Source organism: Triticum urartu, chromosome 4A (assembly GCF_056163025.1).
Source record: "Triticum urartu cultivar PI428250 chromosome 4A, HENAU_Tu73, whole genome shotgun sequence".
NCBI classification, from domain to species: domain Eukaryota; kingdom Viridiplantae; phylum Streptophyta; class Magnoliopsida; order Poales; family Poaceae; genus Triticum; species Triticum urartu.
In genome coordinates, this window is record NC_141876.1 from 616,212,284 (window position 1) to 616,229,892 (window position 17,609).

A 17,609-nucleotide genomic window follows, 5' to 3' on the forward strand; every position below is an offset into this window, starting at 1 on the left:
TGTTACTGAAGAACTAGCCATAGACATGTGTGCGTGGAAACTTGTTATCCATGTGGCAAAACTGTGAGTTAGTTGTAAGATCTTATGGGTTTCAGCTCTAACTTACCTCAATTTGTTTGGGATAAAAGGCTTTGTAATTGTCAACAATTTTTGAATTTTGAATTGTGTATGAAAATTTTACAAACTTGAACACTTTTTCCGAAATTGTTAACAAATTTTGAACAATTGATGAATTTGCAAACCCGTATTGTTTTATATTTATCAAGTTTTCTAAATGCAAACATTTCTTAAATTGGTATTTTTTTCAAAAATAGAAACATTTTTTCAAATTCCAGAATATGTTTTAAAATTCTAAACAATATTTGAACAGGTTCAAAAAGAATAATAAAGTTTAAAAATGAGACAAATTAATTAACAAAAAAGAGAAGAAATATGAAAAAATGAGAAATAAACTCTTAGGCCTTGGTTCAACTAGGTGACTAGGGGTGGGCATAAAACTCTGACCAACAGAACGCCGAACCCAAGCCGAAACCAAAAAAGGCGAGTTTTCGGTTTTTATTGTTTTTTTAAAGGGTTTTATTGCTAGTACAGTTAAAATCAGTGTTTGTTTTAATAACCAAATTCGAATCAGGTTCCGTATTAAATAGTATAACCAAAAGAAAAACCAAAGCACAGGCATCCAGTACGAGGCTCCCTCACGCACTATCACGGCTTAGTTGCGGAGGTGTCTGACCACGTACGATACGAATGGCCCAATGCATGATTTGTTCCCCACGTCGCTAAATTATTGTCAGGCCTAATTGTAAGGCCCAAAGGCAACTATTAGTACTTCTGTGTGGGGGACGTATGTGGTGCATCGGGGCAATTTGTGCTACCAGTGCACCGGTCGTCCGTTGCACATGCAAAAATGTTCGAAAAAATCCAAAAAAAATTAGTGCATTGACACAACATCAATGTACATTGTCACAACAATTTAAGTCAATATTCGAAACATTGTTCGAGATATAAAAATAACAAATTTGACATTGAATAGTACATAACACAAGTTGGGCTTCAGTTTTGGCCCATTAGCATATTGACGTCAAATTTGTCATTTTTGTATCTTGAGCATTGTTTTGAATTTTGATTTGAATTTTTATGACAACTTACATTGATGTTGTGTCAATGCACTATTTTTTTTAAAAAAATTTAAACATTTTTTAATGTGCAACGGGGGTGCGGTGCACCAGATACATTCCCCTTCTGTGTGGCTGGCAAACCGTGCAACGACAACCGTCTTATTTGTTAGTGCCACAATCGCTTAGGTATGCTCAAAAGGTAAAGGTGCTCGTGGATATAAGAGGATGCCACACATGGGAAGCGCTCGCAGCTGCGTTGTAGCTTGTATGTATACGCCACAAAAAGGGTTTCGTTATAAGCTGAAACCCGAACGGAATGAGTCGGTTAACCAAAATATCGATTTTTTGTATTGGGTTGACATTTTCGGTTTGTAGGTTTGCTTACCGAAATTTAAAATAAACAAATGGTAAAACCGTTTTTCGATTTCTACCACCCTGATAGGCGATGGCATTGCTCCGGTCGGGCGCTTTTTGGGCCGGGTCAAGCGTTCGCGGATTTGAAAAAAAATCATCCATGTTGAAAAAAATGTTCATGGATTTGAAAACTTACATAGATTTTAAAAAAAAGTTCACCAAAAAAAGGTTACCAAAAAATTTCGAGATATTGAAAAATATTCACGAATTGTATTTTTAATATTTATTTTTAAGTTTACGCATTTGAAAAAATAGGTAAAAACAAAAAATGTTAAAAAACAAAATAAAATAGAACAAAACCAGGTTTTGAAAAACACAAAAAAAAACATCCTGAAAATCCACAAAGTTACATTTTTTGCCACATAAGAAGCCGAAAAGAAAGCAAGTTGTTCAAGTTGTGTTCAAAAAACTGTTCACTAAGTTACTCCCTCCGTTCGGAATTACTTGTCACAGAAATGGATGTATCTAGACGTATTTTAGTTCTAGATACATCCATTTGCGAGACAAGTAATTCCGAACGGAGGGAGTAGCTCTTAAGTTTGCACAGTCCTCATATCTCTTTAAAATTCTTGAAAATGTTGTTTAGAAAAATGTTCTTAACATTTGAACTAACATATCTCTTTGTTTTTTTGGGATGTTCATGCTTTTAATAAAAAAATGGAAAATTGAAGATGTGTTCAAGTTGTTCATTTTTATTGGATTTTCAAATATTATTTGATTTTTAAATATTTATTCAGAAATTCCAACAAATGTTCGAAAAAATTGAAAAGGCGTCCAGATTCTGTGTTGGTGTTAGTTCTTAAGTTTGCACGCTCCTCATTTGTCACAAACACTAGTCAGCTCAACCGGTGAGCCGGCCCAGTCGAGGGTGCCTCCCCGAACGTAGGGCGAATACGTTCTGGTGGACGCGCGACATATTAAAGATAAAGACCATCCTACCATTTATTATAAATGGGTATGGAGAGATATTTCCCGTTGATATGTTTAGGAGAAGTGAATAATTTTTTGTGTCTTTTAAGCCTTCAATCAAAATATACATCTAGGATATGGCCTCGTGTCACCTTCTAGGTCCGTAGCATGCACGCGATACCATCGAATCGTCTCCATAGTCATGCTCTCGGTGTCTGGACAGAGTTTTACATCCAAAATTAAGTTTAATCAACAAAAAAGCTGATATAAACACGTACATTTGTCCATTCTTGATTGAACCAACGTTCCTTGATAAAGAAACCACAGGGAGATGGAATGTTTTGACAATGTCGAATAAAGCCTACACACCAACCTTTGAGCCGTACGTTCCCCACAATGCACTTGATTATTAGTAGTATATACAATATGAGCAATAATAAGCACATATACTCATGGATCGCACCGTATCAATTCTTCTTCTTTATGTGCTTGGCGTTTCTATGATAATTAACTAGAACATCGGCAGATTCTATGCACCTACATACCTAATTATTTGCCAAGCATGAGGTACTGTAAGTAGGAAATTAAGGTACACATCAGTCAGCTCTCTGAAGACTGAAATGGACACTTGTCGCCCAATCAGATCCTAACTTTACGCCCATATTACCACCTGGGCAGGAACATTTGGAATCCATATTGGTTCCTTGTGCAGCTAACCATGGTGTGATATGTCCACTACTTATCTAGCTAGTGACTCCTACATTAATTAATTAAGTAACTAATTAATCACAGCAATGCCCTGCAAATGATGACGATGAATGCTGCTTAATTACCATCAGCAGCACGGCCATGGAGATTGGAGAGAGACCATCATGCACCTGGCCATGTTCTAATTTCAATTGTGCGCACACGATCGAGCATCTTCGCCTTTAGGGGTCCACCGTCGTCATTGGATCGGAGAATTCAGAGCACAATTCTAGACTTTACTTCCCTTTGTTTCTTCTTTTGAAAAAAGAGAATAACTAGGAGAAAAATGAGATCCATATCAATGCCATGACATGCTTTCCTCCTGAGAAAGAAAATCTGCTGCCTTTCCTTTTCTTGTGAAATTCGGAGGCCCCTCACTCCACTTCCATGGATCGATCGACGCACTCGAGGTAGCTAGTCGAGTGTTTTCGAGTCAAAGCTCTCGCCGACGAATCATGAGTGACTATATCTATTTTGTTTGTAGTCTATTGCTCCAAGTTGCACCTTTTCTGTTTATTTAATTTTACCTACAAAGGTAGAACATCAACTATATATATATATCTACTCACAACTTGAGCAAGGTAGCTTAGTGGGATGAGGAGAAAGTGGAAGCAATTGATTGTTGGTACATTCTTCTGCGATCTGCACCGCGCTATTCTGAATAAGAAGATGCGTCAAGTTTAAAGCAACAAATGCGTGCCTATATATACAAGCAACCAGAAAATAAACTAGTAAACTGATTTTGTTGCTATCTGTTCCAATGAAATCTTGGCAAAGATTGGCTTTCAAATACATAACCAATCATGCATCTAAGCACACCCATCTTCATAGCCCTACAGAATTATTTATTTTCTGTTGTTGGAAAAAAGCTACAAAATCATACTACATGTATGTACCATATGTTTTTTCTTGTACTAGATGGTAGGTGGGTCCATGGATTGAGTGTCTATCTGCTTTTGGAGTAGACTACTACAGGAGATGATGAGATTAGAGCAGCAGCTACTACTACTAACCACTACTACTATTATATATCTGAATTAAAGCTTCAGGTAACCACCGGCGCTCTGCTCTTTCCTGCATGATCCCCCCTGTGACATGATTAAAGCAGCTGTTCTTCATTTTTCAGCAGCTGCACAAAGTATTTTCTTTTATCCTTCAGAAAAAAAGATCACTTTTGTCTTTCAAATGTCTGCCTGAACGGGCTTTTTCAAGGAAGATAAGATGAGTGTTTCGCAGCTCATTAACAATGACATGGCATCGAAAAGGGAAATGCTCATGTTGATCCCTTAAGGCACAGGGTGCTTTCAGAGATGCAGCACTCCATGTGACATGATTCTCTGATCAATGTCCAGGAGCTTTCATCCCACACACCCAGCCCCCCTGTGCGTGCAAGGTGGATGCAGACATGTGCAAAACGAATGAAATTTAGAGCGATTCAGCGGATCGAAAGGTGCGATTAGGACCTGACAGAGCATATAAGTCAGCTTTAGATCTCTCTTTCTCTTGTAGTATAAAAGAGAGAAATATATGTATTTGAGTGGGAACAATTTCAGAAATTCATGAATGAAGGACCTATGAATGATAATAACAATACAGCATGAGGACAAGCAGCTAGGTGTTGGAACACCCAAATGACCAGCTGTGGGGAGCTGGCTGCAGGTACTGTAGATAAACAAAAGGGGTTGAGATCTTCCACTGTATGAACACAGGGATACCTGGTGTAGAATACAGAGAGGTGCATGCATCAGGTATGCATAGTTCTTCCAACTGAACTGCCACATACACACAGATAGATTAATCTAGTGCAAGCAGGCTCCTGCAAGTGTCTCTGTGATTCAGGAGCAGCTAGCTTAGTTAGCTAGCTAGGGAAGCATGTGCTGCATGGATGGATGGAATCCTCCATCATGATTGACTCAACCCCCATGTGTCCCCCAGTTCTACATCTCAAACCTCACCTCCTGTGGTCACAGCCACCACATGCACCCTCATTATTTAACAATTAGCAGCAGCAACTTTGCTGCTGCTGCTGATGAGATGAGATGAGATGAGATGAGATGGAAAGGGCGAGTGCTTGAGTAGACTGGTAGATTAGATATGTAACAACTTGTTGAATGTTGAGGAGAGGAGCAGCAAATCTACATCCTTGGATTTACTGTTGCCTCCATTGCCCCCCATGCAGTGGACAATGGGCTCACAGATGCATCACCATCATCATCTTGCTCACTTCAACTGGTGTTGTGTAGGGTTGCTGTCTGTGGTGATGGAGGGGCTTCATCAGACACAGATGCATGTATGTTGGCTCACCATCATCCCTCATCTCATCTTTTCTCAATCACGGAAAGAAAATGGCAAAAACACTTCTCCCTCTGATCCAAAATAAGTGTCGCAGTTTTGAACTAGTTTTGAAGTGAGGTTAGTTTAAAACCGCGGCACATTTTATGGATCGAAGGTAGTACGTACTTAATTATCATAGTGTATATGAGAATATTTGATTTCTATGTACGATTACATGCTAATTAACCACTCACATCAAGATGAAGATGAACAAGAGATCCCATCCGGCCCCAATTACCACAAAAATCCTTTAACTAGGGGGAGGGGTGGGCGGACAAAATAAGAGGAACGATTAAACACACGGATGTCTGATCAGGGCCGTTGGTTTCTGATCGGACGGCCTAGGCGCACGAGCTTACTGTTCCATTGCCGCTGCCGTCGACGGCGTGGTGGGAGTGGCTTCCTCCTCCTCGGCAGCTGTCGGCGCCGTCGAAGTCGCTGGGGCGGCCGCCGCGCTCCACGAACTCGCGGTGGACGGCGAAGAGCGCGCGGCAGCTCATCTCCTTCTCGAACCGCCACACGTAGTTCAGCCCCACGAGCAGCTCCGCCACGGCCGCCTCCACCTTGTCCCGGTCCGCGAACTGCAGCGTCTGCAGCAGGAACGTGTTGCCGCCGCCGCCGCCGCCGTGGCGAGGGGGGAGCCGGGCTATGTCCGTCGTCGACGACGTCGACGTCGTCTTCCGCTGCTCGAAGCTGCGCTCCGCCTGCCACCGCACCGTGGCGTGCGCCATGGGCGCCAGCCACTCCAGGATGCCGCCCAGCGCCGCGCGCCACTCGCCGGCGAGCCCCGCGTCCGCCTCGGCCACCGCGCCGCGCAGCCGCGCCCGGAGCTGCGCGCGCACGCTCGCCGTCAGCATGCCGTACAGCTCGTCCCGCTCGTCCGGCCCCACCATGCGCTGCGGCGACCGCGCCATCCGCTCGATCGAGATCACCAGCCCTGCGTAACGCGGCGCCAGGGCCGCCGCGCCCAGCGTCCCCGCCGGCGGCACCAGCGTCGCCGTGCTGTACTCGAAGAAGCCGCGCCGTCTGCTGCCCTTCGCGCTCTGGACGACGGCGGCCACGTCGAACGGCACCGCCTCCATCGACATGGACTTGCGCGACGGCGGCGGCGGGGACTGCGCGTCGGCCGACGGGTGGACGGCCGAGGAGAGCGTGAGGCTCCGGTAGAGCGGCGCGTGCCGCTGGTCCTGGCCGCCGGCGCCGAAGACGAGCTTGATGCGCGCGAGGATGGTGAAGGCCGCGCGCGCCAGCGACGAGACGACGGCGTCGAAGGTGCACCCCCACAGGGACGTCTGCTTGAGGTTCTTCACGTCCTGCTTCTTGGAGAAGATGAGCTGCTGCTGCTCCGACGCCACCGAGATCTTGCTCGCCGACATGCTGCGCCGATGGCACCCTCCGCCGCCGCTTGCAGCAGCGTCGGCCCGCAGGAACTTCCGGAGGCCGTGCTCAGCCTCCGCGAGCTCCTCCATGGCCCCGCGGAGCGCGGCGGTGGTGGCCACCTGCTTCTCCAACTTCCTCGCGCGCGCGTCCATCTCCTTCCACGTGGGCGCGGCCCAGCGGTGGCGGTCGCGGCCGGTGTCGGCGAACTCCAGCAGCGCGTCCCTGAACTCACGCAAGCAGGGGTCGGCGCAGCGCTCCGCCAGGGCAGCGACGGCATCGGCAGCTCCCCGCAGCGCGTCGACGAGCTCGGCGCGCGCGAGGCCGAGCAGGAAGGCGTCGTCGTCGGAGACGACCTTGCGGACGCCGTCGAGGTGGACGACCTCGTGGCGGAGGCGCGCCACGGCCGGGTCACCGACGGCGCGCCACACGTGGAGCAGCCTGGACACGAGGCTGGCCACCTCGAAGGCGAGGATACCAACGTTGCCTTTCTTGCCACCGGCACCCGCCGGCGGCGCACCCGACGACGAGGGCTTCGACGAGATGGCCGACCGGACCTTGGCCAGCCATGACTCGCGCGCCATGGGCATGGGTGGATCGATCTGTCTGTCAATGGCACGCACCAGCAAGAAGGGAGCAAGAGCTAGCCACTTGCCCTCGTGCGTGTATATATAAGAGGATAGTTGTAGTCCAAAGGAATGGAAAAGGTCTCAAGGTCAAAATGTTTCAAGTGCTTCCTATCCTAGTACAACAACACTATTAGGGATGCAAGCACAAAAAAAGTCTCTACAAATTTGAAATAATCACAAGATGATCAAAGTGTCGATGAAACAAAAACACGCGGTTGAATTTTGGTTTGAAATGCTTTGAATGTTGTGGAAAGTAGAGTGTGAATCGCGCAGGTGTTAAAAGGTTTATATATTCGGTAATGCCATAAATATCCATTGATATTATTTTCATAATACTTTGGAATAAAAGATTTTTTAGAAATATTAATAATATTACAAGGAAAAAAAGAAAGAATGATTTGTAAGCGCATGGTAGGAACCTGATTTGGAATGTTTGGTGCGTTATAGTAAGATCTAGAGCGCGAAATTGCGACGTGTTAAAGGTGAGTGGTGATGGTGATATGGGAATGGAAACACATCGATTTGACGATGAGTTGTAGGATGGTGGAGGCATGGAGTGTCAACCTCTGCTCGTGAGGACAATGACATGCCTTGTGTCGTCTAGATCATACCACCGGATCAAAAAAATCAATCTTACAAAGCAAATCTTGGGGCTAATCATTGTTTTCAATAATAAATAATGTATGGTTGTGTGCATCAACCGATCGATGCAGAGGCGTAGGTGATCATCCTTTACGAAACAAAAAAATATTACGAAATCTGCGAAAAATAGCTGCACAAATCCAAAGAGTGAAATTTTCGGTATTATTTTGAACGATAGCGGATGATTTATCGCATATGTTCTCTATCATGTCGACGAGGAGGGTGGAGGGTCACAACAAAGGAGAAGAGGGGGCGTGACGTCGGCTGAATCTTCGTCCCGACACGTATGACCAATTTTGGACAAGGAAAGAGGGTTGGAGAATTAAGTAGGGTTGGGGGTTTGCAAGAGAAGAAAGAGAGGTGTGGTCACACTCACACTAGCTGGTGGATCGTATTCTCCTGGTGCATGAGAGAGGGAGGGGTAAACCACAAGCTAGACAAGTGAAGGTGGTGGGAGTGGTGCTGCATCCCCATCCATCCATGCATCCATCTGCATCATCTCTTTTGACTTGACCATATTGGCTCATAGCTAATCTAGCTAAGCTACCTAGATCCACCTGCTTGCTTGTTGCACATTGTGTGGAAGGAGCAGATCTCACCACTGCTTAAGTGTAAAGCTAGATAGATAGTGTGTGTGTGTGTGTGTGAGTCCACTTAGCTGAAACTGTTGGGAGACATGATTTTTCTGTTCAGTGGCCTTCACACACACTCTGATTAACATTCAACACCTGGCCTGTGGGTGAGGTTGCAGTGCCTGGCTAAGAAGAGATCTGAGGTGTGTGATTTGAAGTTTCATGGAGAATTCTCTAGCCCAGATTAGCATATAAATAAATTAGTAGTAATAATTAAGGTACTAGTACTAGTGACTAGTGTTAGGAAAGTTAGCCAGGAGAGGAGACAATCATGCTAGATGGATAGTAGATGGAGTACAGCCTTGAGAATGGCTGCATCTGCATCTGCACCCACCGTTGCCGTATCATCACATTCGGTCCACGCCATGAAAAGATGCTGCTACTAGCTTTTCTGTTTGTCAACCATGCATGCATGAATCATATTGGCCATACCCCCAAAAAGAAGTAGAAAAAACATGGCTACTTTTAGTCAGCCAAACTCTTCCCAAGTCTACCCTAAAAATATTACTCTTCTCAAGTCTACTTTTCACCCTCCTCGACCCCAAGACAACTGCAGATGAAGCCCCTTCAGTGACATGGCATCCTAGCTGGCACTTGCTCTGGTTCTGCCACCTGAAGTGACATGGCCACTTAGTTGGCACTTGATCTGGTTTTGCCACTTGTATATCGAAAAATAAATATATATTGAGCACTCTTTTTGTCTCAGGAGTCCTGCGTGATCGACACCTGGTCGACGAAAGCTAGCCACCAAGTGTCGGACGAGTGCACTAAGTCAATTAAGTAGTAGTGGTAGTAGCACACTAGGCAGTCAAAAAAGAAGAAAAAGGAGTACACTAGATCTTGTTGGGTTTGACCCCTCAATGGCGCCCATCCATGCATGGTTGCTCCTTTTGACCCCATTCCATTGTTGCATAGTGAGTGCGCCTGGCTGTTCCTCCTGCCTTGGCTGGAAATCAAAAGCAGCAGTCATGGGTCATGATACCGATAGCCACCTCACTCAATCCGGCGCAGTATATGCAAATATATCTGCAAAATCAAAATTCAGATATGCTTGTTTTTGCATCACGTATGTGTACCTCAACAATTTGGTTTTCTTTTGTCAAACCAGCCATCATGATGCCATGCTTGACAGTGCAGTGCAATGCCTAGTAAGTTACTTGAGACACTAGGCGCTTAAGTGGCCGTGATTTGTTATTTTATTTTTTGTCTGCAGAGCTGTGCCACCAATCGAATCCAACGGTCAGCGGCAGCGCTGACCAAACGGGATTCGGCAGAAGAGGTTTTGAAACAAGGGGAAAAGCAGAGAGAGATGGAGCAATGTGACATCTCCAGCGCTCCCACTTTGCGTCGACAGCACCCAAAGTTGACGCCTTTCGATGGATATGCACCTCCAAGTTCAATGGAGGAGATATTCCACCCATTTATGCCTCACAAAGTTGCATATCTGCCATATGGCATGGTATCATGACAATGCTGCTAATTTGTTTGGAGTGCAAACGATGCATGCACTCAAAACATATGCACTAGTGCTGCTACTGATTAGGAAGCGCTCTGCGTGGAAAGCATCCATGTACAAACCTCTTTCGATGTCATGATAAAAGTTGTGTGATGCAAACTTTAGTTACCAGATTTCCAGTAGATATTCTGTAGGGGTGACAAATTAAGAGGAATAGTGATATACTGCTATACCAATTGATCAATTCACAGCTATGCTGATTCATATTCAGAAGGTGCTTTCTGAAGCCCAGCCCTTCTTTTCCAGTGCCAATCTCAGTGCCTGCCACAGAACAAGAATCGCACATCATACCTAAAATATACACCAGAACAAATGACAGAAATGATGTGTGTGTGTGTGTGTGTGTGTGTGTGTGTGTGTGTGTGTGTGTGTGTGTGCTTGCCTTTACTCTCTTCTTGTTAGCATTAAAGTCGATGAATCCTGACCGAGACGCCGATCGGTACTGAACGATTGATTTGTTGCCAGGAGGGAACCAGAACTCGACGTCATCTACAAACTGCACGGACGGAGGAACATACAGTCATTACTGAATAATAACATGGTAATCTACACTTGCGTGAGCATGTGGATTACAAGAGTAACAAGGTGCTACCCCGAATATAGGGCTCTCGTATTCAACTCGAACATAGTCATCTCCTTTCTCTACCACACGAGGACTGAAGTTGTCTGGCTTTGTCTTGGTCACCTGCCAACAGGTATTACAAATACAACATGCTGATATGACTTTAGCAATTTACCCACCCGCTGCACACTATAAAAACAAGGTAGAGATGTTACATACAACTTCAATGAGCTCTTTCATGGCCTCATCTTTGCTTATGGGTTTATCTCTGGGGCCATCCTTGGGATTGTAATTCCTAAAAAAAAGGTCATGTTCAGTACTCCACACTGCAGATGATGAATCTTTCAAACATTTTTACAAATCCGGATATATTAAAGAGCTATCAAAGGAGCACCTGATGATTAGACAGAATATGCGATACAACATTCGAAAATGAAAAATTCATTTGCAAAGCAGACTGTCAGCAGTGCTCAAGTCAGACACTTGTTCACAAAGGGAAAGTGTTGTTCCTCAAAGGTTTGAGTCAACAGATGCATATATAAGTGCAGTACTGCGACGAGGCAAAGTTTAGTTTTAGAAACGAAGAGTAATTCAATTAATTGTGTTAGAAAATGCAGATAACAGTGACTCTTATTTTGTCATACGTACTATTTAGAACTGCAATTCCTGACTTACTGAACTTATCATATATTGTGGTTCATCAAGAACTACCGTAGGGAATAAATTGAATCACACATATTACATAATGCATACGCCGGACAAAGGATTAAAGAAGCAGGCCTGTTGTCGAACCAAAATCTTACATTGTGTATATGCACATATGCAGGACAAGTGACACCCAGCAGACTGTGAGAAGTGCTCAAGGCACACACTTGTTATACAAAGGGAAAGTGTTGGTTTTCTTAACGGTTTGAGTCAACAGATGCATTATTGTTTTTAGAAAATAAAAGATGTCATTTTGTCATATTTGGGACTCTGCAATTTCTTACTCGCTGAATTTATCATATAGTGTGGTTCATCATCAAGAGCTTCCATACATACAGAATAAACCAAACCAAACATTCCACAGCGCGTACGACGCACAAATTAAGGATGGATGAAGCAGGCCTGCCTACTGTCGAACGAAAACTCTATGCTGCGCTTACGGTTTTGAATCGCTGGGTGTTCAGTTTCAAAACGGAGAACAATTAGAGTTTAACATAAACATAGGGCCCATTGTGTGAAAGAACTAAACACAAATGGTTACCATGGGGGAGCGTAGTGATTGGAGTCGCTTATCCTCTCCGACGTGGACACGCAGTTGTTGGTCGCCGGGCACAGCGCAAGGGATGGGGGCCTCTTCTGCACGCCAAGGTAGCTCGGCTTTGTGCCACTGGCGCAGCAAAGAGAGCAAGAGAAATAAACAAACACACTTGTCAGAAGAACAGAACAAGAAATTCAGTTAACTGTTGACTGCATCCCCTTCTTCAGAGAGAGCTCAGGTTCTGAATTTTACCTGAAGTGGAAGATGGCGGCGAGCGTGGCGAGCTCGCTGCTCCTCAGCACCAGGTCCCTGAATTCGTCCCGGGGTTGAGATACAAGCGGCGACCATCCACCATCAGATGTACGTACTCTAGTCGGAGATGGGGGATGAGGATACATACCTTCGTCCGATTCTTGCGCTGCTCTTGTTGTTAAGGCGTGGAGAGGGTGATGCCTTGCCGCCGGGAGCGGGGGTTGGTGGGGGGCAGCAGCAGGTGACCGCCGACGAGTTCATCGTTTGCTCGTCCGGTGGGCAGGGACGGAGGGACTCACTCCGGCCGGCCACCGTGGAGAGGATGGGAGTGGGACGGGAGGCTGGTCTGAGTGGACGACCCGGCCTGGGCCACGAGTGTGTGTGTAACGAACTTCGGCCCTAACCCAGCCCAGCCCAGGCTTGCTGTTCTAGGCTCGTCGTGGGAGAGGGGGAGGAGGCCTAGGTTGGGCCAGATAATTCCACCAAGAGAAAAGAAGTGCATCTTATTTGGTTTCCAGAGTGTTGCTAAAAAAATGGTTTCCCGACTTGGGGCTGCTATTTTTTCCAAGAGCTGCTGCTATCTACTCCCTCCGTTCCTAAATAGTATTTGTCTCTCTAGAGATTTCAACAAGTGACTACTCCTTTCGTTTGGAATTACTTGTCACAGAAATGGATGTATCTAAACATATTTTAGTTCTAGATACATCCATATCCGAGACAACTAATTCCAAACGGAAGGAGTACATACGAAGCAAAATGAGTGAATCTACGCTCTAAAATATGTCTATATACATCCGTATGTGGTATTTCATTTAAAATCACTAAGAAGATAAATATTTAGAAACAGAGAGAGTATTAATGGAACGCCAACAATGCTACAAAAAAGCAATCCAGTCCTTAGGGAGTCCTCCATCCTCTCCACCCCCACATATTGATGTTGCAGCTGTTGGAGTTCTGCGTCGTCATCAGTCAGGACAATAAAGCATCATGACCTCTGCCAGGAAGTGTTAGTGATGCAGAACCCCAAGCATCCATGGTTTAGAGAAGAATACGAGGTTGGGTCGATCAAACCTAAATGTCCGCCCGAGACCACGTAATAATCAAATCAGCACCATCGCTGCCGAAGCACCACCGACCGGACGAAGACACATGCAACTCCCCCTGCTACCATAGAGGGACTCGCCTCACAAACCTTAATCCCCTTTTGATAGTATTCACACACCTATAACCTCAAAGTGGTAATAGATCACCAAAAACTATGAAATGATCCTTACTCTTGTCAACATATCATCGTTGAGAATTGAGGGGTCAAAATAAGTTTCCCTAACTTGCATCTTGTGGGACATACAATGATTACATGTAGAGGCAACATTAGTCCCTTTAATAAAGTTTTGATTGATCATAAAAATACGTTAGGAGACAATCGGTACACTTGAATCTTGTCGGGGGGGGGGGGGGGGGGGACTCCCCCACCTGAATATATTTCCTCTCGACCCAACATTCAGTACAATTGGTATAGAAGCCGGGGTGGCAGAGAGAAAGAAGGAGGGGGCAGACCCCTTTGCTATATTACATGCAGTTTGATCTATCCACGCAGGGCCAGCAGCCATGTATCAACATGACCACGATCCGCAAAACGGAACCGACCGCGCCAGAGGATGGCGTCGTCGCGACAGGCTTTCAAAGTGGCGGTCAGGGACGGCGTTTCCTGTCTGAACACAACCGCGTTCCGCCGCTTCCAGAGGTGCCAGCAGCACAGCTGTACGAACGCCTGTGGCGAGGCAGAGTCGACAACCGCGAAGGCGTCAAAGAGATGCAGAGCACGCACAGAGGCCCTCGAGGTGGAGAGGCGCAGAGAGCACCAGAACGCACTCGTGAAGGGGCAGCCGAAGATCAAGTGATCAGGCGTCTCCAGGCTCGCCCCGCACTCCGGGCACCCAGCGCCCCGCAGCTCGACGACGTGTTTCTTCAGCAGATTGTCCCGAGTGTGGATACGGCCGAGCGTCAGCAGCCAGGCGAAGAACCGAACCCTGGAAGGCGCTGGCGATCTCCAGAGAAAGGCGGCGTTCTCCACCACCTCTCCGCCCAGGCGGAAGAGCCCGTAGGCTGCGCTCGACGCCAGCCGCCCGCCCTTCTGATCGCAAAGGATCAGGCTGCGATCGTCAGCTTTGCCCTCGCCCTCTCCCGCCCGCCCGATGAGCGGGAGCAAGAGGAGGCGTTCCCGGGCTGCAGCAGTGGTCAGCCGTGGCACAAGCACCGCGTCTAGCCCCAGGTTGCGGACAACCCAGACCGAGACCTCCGAGCACGTCGCATGTGAAGCCAGGGCCGGGAAGGCGCACCGTACGGGCCCGCAGGGGAGCCAATGATCCTCCCAGAAGGCCGTCATCCTGCCATCCCCCAAGGAGACGCGGGAGAGAGCGCGGTAGACATGCATAAGCCCCCGAAGCGCAACCCAATGCTCGCCGGCGAGCCCCGAGCTACGAGGGTCTAGAAGGAGACGCCCCCCAGGGCGCCCCAAACCCAGGTCGCCCAGCGAGACAAAGGGACAGAGTGGAGTCGGTGCAGGATCTTCAGAAGGAGGGCGTCATTCTGTGTGGCGAGGTCGCGGACCCCCAGGCCTCCCTCCTCCTTGCCGCGGCACACCAACTCCCAGGCAACGAGACACTGCGCACCGGAAGCTCGCTCTGCCGCGTTCCAGAGGAATGAGCGGCGGAGGGAGTCCAGCGCGCGCATCACCTTGGGAGGCAGCTTGAGCGCGCCCATGGCATAGGTTGGGAGGAGACGGGCACACCAGCCAGCAAGGTACCGGTCGACTTTGGCGATGATGAAGTGGAAATCCGCCAGAGAGAGCTTGTGGCATGACAGCGGGAGCCCCAGGTATGTCTGCGGGAACCCCTCCACCCGGCACCCCATTACCGCAACAATCGCGGCTAGGGTGTCAGCCTCCACATGCATCGGGAACAACGTACTCTTTGAGTAGTTGATGACGAGGCCGGTAGGCGCAGCGAAGTCGTCAAGGATCGAGCGTAGCCGGACCGCCGCAGACGGACACACACGCATGATGATGAGCGTGTCGTCCGCGTACTGCAACACCAGCGGCGGCTCCCCGTCAAGCAGCGGGTGACGCAGCAGGTCGTCCCGGCGGATCAGCCTCTGGAGCACGTCGGCGACGAGGAGCAAGAGGTAGGGGGAGATGGGATTCCCTTGCCGCAGCCCGCAGCGAAGGGGAAACCACTTCCTCGGGACGCCGTTGAGCAGGACCGCAGAGCGCGAGGAGCGAAGGATCAATTCCATCCAATCACACCAAAGCTCGGGGAAACCCCTAGCCAGCGCGATCACACACAGGCTCTCCCAGTTGATGCAGTCGAAGACTTTGGAGAAGTCTAACTTGAAGATGATGGAGGGGGCAGCACGCTTGTAGCAGCACTGCACCATCTCCACCGCGTAGACGAAGTTTTCGGCGATGCTTCGCCCTGGGATGAACCCGGACTGGTCCTCGTCGATCAACAAGCCGATCTGCCTCTGCAGCCTAGTGGTGAGGCCGCGGCACAAGATCTTGATATCGGCGTTTTGCAAAGAGACGGGGCGGAACCCGCCCGGCGTCGGCACCCCCTCGCTCTTCGGGAGCAGGGTGATGAACGCCCTGTTGATCCTGTCAAGCCGAGCCGACCCGTCGTAGACGGCGGCGAACAGGCGCTCGATGTCACGCCCGACCGTGCCCCATGCGGCATGGTAGAATGCCGGGCCCAATCCGTCGGGGCCCGGGGCGCTCGAGCGATTGAGGCAAAGGGCCGCACGCCTGATCTCGTCGGTGGAGAAGGGGGCCACAAGCGAGGGCCCGTGGACGTGGGGGGGGGGCGGCGAGGAGGCCCGCAATGTCGAAATGCCAGACGGGCGGGGTCGCACGGCCCAGGAGGCTGGAGTAGAAGCCCAAAAGTGCCCCCGCCTTCGCTGCATGCCCCATGACGTGGGAGCCGTCGACGTCGAGGACGCGGATGCAGTTCCCACGCCGGCGTTGGGAGGCCTGCACGTGGAAGAAGCGGGTGTTTTCATCCCCCTCCCGCACGCCGCGACACTTCCCCGGCTGCTTCGAATACGCCGCCTGCCTGATGATGGCAGCGTCCAAAGCCAGACGGGCATCCAAGCGGAGAGCAGCCTCATCTGTAGAGAGACAACAATACTCCTCCAGAAAATCCATGAGATCAATAATAAAGGAGCAGTCATTCCTAAAAGTTGGGACGTAGCGGTGTTGCTTTTTCCAAGCTTTGGCCGCCGGCCTGAAAGCCTTTTTGCGCGTGGCCAGCGCCCCGGCCACATCCCGGTCGCTAGTGCACCTCGTCCAGGCAGGGAGAGTGGAAGGGAGAAAGAGAGGGTTAGTTAACCAGGCAGTCTCAAAGAAGAAGCGGGTGGAGGCTGGGATTTTTGACGCGGCAGAGACGACCAGGGGGACGTGGTCGCTGACCGTGCGGGGGCGAGAGCAGAGCGAGGAGTCCGGAAAAAGGGCATCCCACCTAGAGTCGAAGAAGACCCTGTCGAGGCGAGCGAGAGTGGGGGGAGCGCTTATTGGTCCAGGTAAAAGACGGTCAGAGAGCGGCAGCTCAAGCCACCCAAGGCCATTGATCATGGCGTTAAAGGTCGCCGCCCGGGCGGCGTCGAAATGATCGTTGTTCTTCTCACCCGGTCTCCGGATGAGGTTGAAATCTCCTAAAACAAGCCAGGGGCGCGAAATAGAGGCGGCAACCCCCTCCAGGTCGTCGACCAAGGCCTGCGTGTAGGAGTGATCGGCGGGAGCGTAGACGTTTGTGAGAGCGAAAGAGAGGTCCGTGGAGTCAGAGCGGAGGACCGTGGTCAGAGAGTAACGGGAGGGTGTGGAAGAGAGTAAGTCGAAAAGGTGGGGATCCCAGGCCGTAACAATCCCCCCGCGGCTCCCGTCGGCGTCCTTGACGGTGAAAGTCAAGAGACGCCCTGGTAGGAAAGAGGCGAGCTTAAAGGAGTCTAGGTGAGCAAGCTTCGTCTCCTGAAAACAAGCGACACAAGGGTTGATTGATTCGACGGCCGCCCGGACACGGGCGCATTTATCGGGATCGCCTAAACCTTGCACGTTCCAGGAGAGGAGAGAGAGTTTGACACAGGGTGGGCTAGCCATGGAGACACAGCGGCGGCACCCGAGCACAAGTAGAAGAAAAGACCGACACAAGCCTCCCAAACAGGCGGGATGAAACAACAACAATGGT

General features: G+C 48.8%; 3 protein-coding genes across 3 annotated transcripts; all 3 read right to left on the minus strand.

Moving 5' to 3' along the window:
- Positions 1-5,641: 5,641 nt before the first annotated feature.
- LOC125553261 (uncharacterized) lies at positions 5,642-7,578 on the minus strand. Its single transcript, XM_048717068.2, has one exon. The coding sequence runs from the start codon at positions 7,487-7,489 to the stop codon at positions 5,864-5,866; it is 1,626 nt and encodes a 541-aa protein (XP_048573025.1). The 5' UTR covers positions 7,490-7,578; the 3' UTR covers positions 5,642-5,863.
- A 1,883-nt stretch (positions 7,579-9,461) lies between these two features.
- LOC125553262 (DUF1499 family protein) lies at positions 9,462-12,756 on the minus strand. Its single transcript, XM_048717070.2, has 8 exons — positions 12,524-12,756; positions 12,376-12,432; positions 12,127-12,252; positions 11,100-11,175; positions 10,911-11,003; positions 10,701-10,814; positions 10,492-10,579; positions 9,462-9,748 (listed from the first exon to the last, which is right to left on the minus strand). The coding sequence occupies exons 1-7, from the start codon at positions 12,634-12,636 to the stop codon at positions 10,526-10,528; spliced, it is 633 nt and encodes a 210-aa protein (XP_048573027.2). The 5' UTR covers positions 12,637-12,756; the 3' UTR covers positions 9,462-9,748; positions 10,492-10,525.
- Positions 12,757-13,960: 1,204 nt separating this feature from the next.
- LOC147977397 (uncharacterized) lies at positions 13,961-14,761 on the minus strand. Its single transcript, XM_087521154.1, has one exon. It carries the CDS (start codon positions 14,759-14,761, stop codon positions 13,961-13,963), a length of 801 nt encoding a protein of 266 aa, XP_087377280.1.
- Between the last annotated feature and the right edge of the window lie 2,848 nt (positions 14,762-17,609).